General features: G+C 44.6%; 1 protein-coding gene across 1 annotated transcript; it reads right to left on the bottom strand.

Annotated features, from left to right (window-relative positions):
- Positions 1–748: 748 nt before the first annotated feature.
- ATOH7 (atonal bHLH transcription factor 7) lies at positions 749–2,504 on the bottom strand. Its single transcript, XM_077347881.1, has one exon. The coding sequence runs from the start codon at positions 1,908–1,910 to the stop codon at positions 1,464–1,466; it is 447 nt and encodes a 148-aa protein (XP_077203996.1). The 5' UTR covers positions 1,911–2,504; the 3' UTR covers positions 749–1,463.
- Positions 2,505–6,229: the final 3,725 nt, after the last annotated feature.

Here is a 6,229-nt window from a genome sequence, read left to right as displayed (position 1 = left end):
GGAGAGTCACTCAGAAATTTCCTGTCTAGTTTGGCCATCACTTTCGGGAACAAGACTCAGACATACACTCAGACGAACGCTCAGAAAAAGGACACTACATTTTACTGCACAACTGTTTTGACTTTGTCATTTCAAGGTCATTTGGCTTGTTTAGTGCTCCTCTCTTTCACTTTCTTTCCTACCTCTTTATCTTAACTCCACGACAGGGTTTGGAAAACATTCCACGCACTGGTCAGGCAGGAATATAAGCATACCATACCTGCAAATATCCGAGGGTATGCTTTTCTGCTGGCTGGCCGCTGAAATTCTAGCAAAGGGAGATTTCAGTTTATATCAGAGAGAAGCTAAGAAACAGTCACAGATTATCTGTGGGCTCTTTTCTTTGCTTTCCGATTCAATGTCAAGGTATGTTTGGATTGTAAAGTATATGGAGGCAGAGGGAGAGGGATCACAGAGTGAAATAAGTTAAGTGACTGTTTCTTGTGAGGTATATGAGGAGTCAAATGGCCATAAGGAATAAAATTAGTATTTTACTAGGCAAATTTCTTTTGTTACATTTATTACCCCAGCAGTCACACTACTAAAGCAATTGGTATCCCACTACAGGATATCAATAGCTGTTAAAAATAACATTTTCTATGTGAAAAACAACTGATTCATAGTTTACAAAATGTTCTATGGCTTCAAGGAAACAGGAAAAAAGAGGGGGAAATCCCTGCTATAACCTGTAAACACTAAAGGATAGATCTTGATTTTCATGCAGTTATTTTATCAATACATCACACAACGAAAACTGCATTTACACGCGACATTGAGAATATATAAACATTCTATATACAACAGTTGAAAGGAGCTCTCTTCTGAGCATACACCAGAGTAACTGTAAGTTGTAGACAAGTAAACCTATACAGTTGGGTTTGGAAGAACCCATTATGGCAAACTTACAAAGTTTAAGAAAGTTACTTCTTTGAGGACTAAACAGTACATTTCTGTTTTCTATTTTATGATACAGAATTCATCAGGGAACCAAAAAATAAAAACAAAACAAAAAGTATCCTCAAAGTCAGGACCAATAAAGAAATAGTTGCAATAACTTCAGTGAATTAGCAGCCTATATACAAATTTGGCTTCATCGCTGTGAGCTTCCTTGATACAGCATGGTCAGAACATACAGTGCAATGAGTGGATCATGTAAACACTTAAAAAAAGACCCAGCATTTCAGAAAACTATACAAAAACTATCATGCACGTTTGATAGCTAACAATGAGCTGTGACAATACATCGCATTTGGCAAAACGCTGAAGAAGAAATCCTTCCAAAGGGTGCCATCATATTACGAGCAGAGAACAAGAAGAACGGCCGGATTACCTTAAACAGCCTGCTTAGCTCATGTCCCCAGGTTTTTAAACAGAACGGTCACTCTGTCCTGCCCGAGGTCCCAAAGGTCTCAGGCACCTGCTGTTCAGTAGCTGTCCGGCTGGAAGCCGAAAAGCCTCTGTGCATAGGGGTCAACCCCCTCAGCCACCTTCGGCCCCGTGTAAGCGTGACAGTTCTCCTGGTGGAAGTGCTCGCAGTGGAAGTTAATCCAGTCCTTCTCAGCATTGTATCTCTCTGCTTCGGCGAGGATCCTGGTCAGGGCCATGATGTAGCTCAGGGCCATCTGGAGGGTCTCGTACTTGGAGAGCTTCTTGTCCTGTCCCCACTGAGGGACCACTTTGCGCAGGCGGTCAAAGGCAGTGTTGAGCCCTTGCATCCTCCTCCTTTCCCGGGCGTTGGCCGCCAGCCGCCTCTTGGCAGCGTTCTCCAGACGTTCGGAGCCACACTTTGCCACACAGGTCACCCCGCTTTGGCACCGCGAGCCATCTTCCAAGCCTGACTCCATGTTAGTATTCAGTGTGCAGGGCTTCATGCGGGAGGCTGACAGGCAGAGGAGAGCGGTAGACAGGGACTGTATCTGAGAAGCCACAGAGTTCTTCTTCGATGTAATTTGGCTTTGAAAAAAGAAGCAAAAAACAAGAACCCACTTTCCCCAGAGTTCAAGGCAACGCGCTGCGTTTCCAAAACGGCATCTCCCTGGAATGTTAAAACAGCACTGCGATGTGAAGCTCGTCCCCCAGTCTCAGGTCATATGCCTCGAAGGCAGAAGAGTAGCTCACGGTGTGACATTTTCCGTCTTCTTAAATGCTCTCTGCTCGGCAAAGGCTACGAAACAAACAGCCCTTGCTAGGCTCAGGAATTCGGGTTACGACTCAATCGGGGCGAGGAACACGGCAAGCCAAGAGAATCCCAAAGGGCTTGTGGGAATAGCAAAAGAAGATAACCTAAGTCTATTTGAAACAGATAATTCTCCCAGCCAGAGGCAGGGAGAAAATCCTATCGACGGGTGCTGAGTTAGCCCGATGCAAAGAGTGGGCAGGGACCTGCTGTTTCCACGGTCGGCCGTGACTGCTGGTCAGCAAGGAGAGGCTTCGAGGCAGGGAAGCCTTTATAGGAGCAAGGGCAAAGGCGGAACAGGTGGCAGCAGGTGGGTGGGCGGCCCTGCGTCTCCGTCCCGACACCTTCCCGCCCTGGGAACGAGCGGAAAAAACGCTTCCAACAAACTCCTGACGGTGCAGACTTTGTCTGTTGAAAAGTCTCCCAAAGCCATGCCTCTCCGGCACTAACAACCTGCCATCTGGAGTCCTGTCTGGCTGGCCCCACAAGAACTGCGACAGCTAAGCAAAGGTCTCTGCGTTGAATACCCTTCCGCAGATCAGCAAAAACCTTTCCTGACATATGGGCAAGAACTGCGTTTGCTTGCTCAGAATGGCTTGGCTGGGGGGTCGGGGGGGGGGGGAGAGGAGAGGAGAAAAATTCTGAACAGGAATATCAAAACCTAAGAGGAAGAAGGGGATTTGCAAGGCCAATACTGGTCTACGAGCAGAAAGAGATGTGGGGAGTATATCTACATTAGGAGAGTATATCACCAATGTATATTGGAACGTTAGCTGTCTTACAATACTCTGGATGTCAAAACAGACAGCAACCCCAAGAATGTGTCAGGTAAATGCCCATCTTCTGGCAAAACTCTGAATTCTAAGGGCAGCACTAAACAGATTTACATCAAGAAAAGTATAGATTCGTAAATATATTTTGGAATGCCAGGCAAATTCAAATGAAATAGAAAACAGAAAAAAAAACCCTTTAATGATCTTTTATTGATTGCTCTTATTAAAGACTGAAGGGCAAAAACATTTCCCCTCAAGGTAGCATCTTGGTGACCTCTTTCAATTCTCTTATTCAGAAGTTTGAGGATTTGCAGTGTTTTCATTCCTCTCCTAAACTTGCCAGAGGTCATAAAGCAAAACAACGAGGTTTTCGACACTGATTTTGACACTAATTAAATGGTTACCAAGTATTTATGAACGAGTCGGGCTTCCCTTTGGACTCGTAGCGTGGCGTTTTGATCTGGAACTGTAGCACAATTGTTTCTGTCCTGACTTGGAAACATCATGTGGTTGCAAACAGTTCATTAGTCCTTCCCAGAGCCAGTGACAATGAAGGCAGCCAAATAATCTGGGAACAATGGGATGCAATTGAACATGAGTGGACTCCAGCATGACAGATGTTAAATGCAGGCTGGTCGGCTTAGTTGCCCTGCTTTTAATATTCCGCGTCATAAATGGCCTTGTTAACTGGGGAGGGGGAGGGGGGATGCATTAGTTCATTGGCAAACTATCTACTGCGTTCCCAGTGCTTCAATAACTAGATTACATTCTGGTTGCCCTACTTGTTCCTTTTATTAAGGGATGCCCTCTCCCTGCTCCAACCACTATTTTAAAAAGATCCAGCCTTGATAAGTTTTAGACTTCTGTTCCTAACCAACTTTGGCAATTAATTCCATTTGATCATTTGGGTAGCACAGAAGAACAGCAGTTTCAAGAGAGAACTAAAACTCTCAGCACTCACACCCAATTTAAATTCCAGAGCACTTTCCCCTTCTATATCTGTGTTGTGATTTGAACCACACGTGCAGGTTGAATAGAGATTTATGCATATTCCTAGGTGCTCCTTCTGAGCAATCCCCTTATTATCCCAATTCTCTCTGGAAGTGTAAACCTCCCCTGGTGTTATTACGGCTAGTCAATTGGCATTTGAGTCTTATTAACCCCCTTGTGGTTTGTTTCGTCAACACCAGTTTGCAAAGGGCAGGCTGGGCCACAAGATCAGGTGAGTATTTATTGGACTAGAGAAGTCTTGAAAAAATAGGCTGCAAATCAGTCAGCCCATTAGGATGAAAGACTGGCTAGAATGAGGATTTATGAGGTCTGAGTTGGGAAACTCCAGGAGGGACTTCAGCAGTGTCTAATAGTCCACCTTCCCAAATAGCCATTGCCTCCAGGGGAACTGATCTCTGTTGTGCGGAGACCACTTGTAATTCTGGGATGTGTCCCTTTATGACACCCTCCCAACTGATGATGTGCTGGCTTTCTACAAGCAAGAGCATATTAAAACTCCAAATTTGGCAGTCTGGAGAATTCTCCCCACCCATTCCCATTCCAAACCCTTTTCATACAAGAAAACACCCTGCTTTATTTGTGGAATTGCATAAATAGGCCATATAATAACAATGGGCTTGTAGATGAGGTTGACCCCCACCCCCCACCCCGAGTGCCAGTAAAGGGTACCAGTTCCCTCCCCCTGTGCCTGTACAGCCCACATTTGTTTGTTGATCACTTCTGACTTCCTGGGGTATTTTTCATCTAAGTCAAGAACTTGGGCCAACTGGTTGATGACGAGAAACTTTGCTGACCATCAAGAATCAGGGCTATCCTCAAATGTCTAGACACTTCATAAGAACATGTTCTGTCAATACATGACCCAACATGGTCAGCAGTGCCCTTTCCCAAAATCCAGCTAAGAGGTATTGATGGATTTTACTCACTTATATTCTCTTTCGAGTGATTGGGATTCTGATAGTTAAAATGGAAATAAGACCGAAGGCGCTGAATACATATTAATCCCATGACCTGTGGAAAATGAGGTCAAATAAAAATCATTATGACTTATAAATTGCCCATTAATTATATCTTTTAATATTAGAAACCTCCAATTCCAAAATGGTATCCCTAAAATTTACATGTGAACCAAAATAAGAGTAAAACTTGATTTCAAAAATAGCAGGGGTACATTTAGGGTGCAGATGTAGCATTACTTGAGGGAAGGGGTATCTTTAAAGGTACACTGTCTGCATTGTGTTCAAAATAATCATTGGCTATCCAAGGATGAGGTCAAGGGAAAAAAACGTTTGAAGTAGAAGTGCACAATGCTGATTGGCTGGCATGTGTCATCATAGATCCTTCCTCCCACTGGCTGGCAGATGATGTCATAGGTCATCCCTCCCATCAACCTCTGGAGCAGTTTGGCGACTCTTTATAACAGGGGTAGTCAAACTGCGGCCCTCCAGATGTCCATGGACTACAATTCCCAGGAGCCCCTGCCAGCAGTTTGACTACCCCTGCTTTATAAACTGACTGAGCTTTTTAAAAAGAAAAGAATGTGGCCCTTTGCAAAAATGTAAATGTTAAAGGGCCTGTCTAAAGCATGATAAGGGAGGCTGATGGATGAACGGAAATGGTATGGACGTGTAAAATTTCTTTAGCAAAGAAGGGGAAAAGTTGAGTTTATTGGGAGAAAATATGTTGCAATTCTGTCTCGGTGTATGTCTGCATAATGCTTATAAAAGAAACATATGGAAAAATAACCACTAATCCAGCATGGTGTAGTGGTTAAGAGCGGCGACTTCTAATCTGGTGAGCCGGGCAGTCCTATCAGAGCTCTCGTCCCTACCTACCTCACAGGGTTCTGTTGTGGGAGAGGAAGGGAAGGCGAATGTAAGTTGCTTTGAGACTCCTTCAGGCAGTGAACAGCAGGGTATAAAAACCACCACCACCACAACCACAACCACCAACTCCTCCTCTCCTCCTCCTCCTCTTCCTCTTCTTCTGTCTAAATTGTGATGCTCCAAGATCAAGCCAGGCTGTTTATCCTTCTTCTAGGATATGAAGAAGAAGAAGAAGAAGAAGAGTTGGTTCTTATATGCCGCTTTTCCCTACCCGAAGGAGGCTCAAAGCGGCTTACAGTCGCCTTCCCATTCCTCTCCCCACAACAGACACCCTGTGGGGTGGGTGAGGCTGAGAGAGCCCTGATATCACTGCCCGGTCAGAACAGTTTTATCAGTACCGTGGC

The sequence above is a fragment of the Paroedura picta genome, chromosome 8 (genome assembly GCF_049243985.1).
Source record: "Paroedura picta isolate Pp20150507F chromosome 8, Ppicta_v3.0, whole genome shotgun sequence".
Classification (NCBI taxonomy): Eukaryota; Metazoa; Chordata; class Lepidosauria; order Squamata; family Gekkonidae; genus Paroedura; species Paroedura picta.
This window is presented reverse-complemented; position numbering and strand designations above follow the sequence as displayed.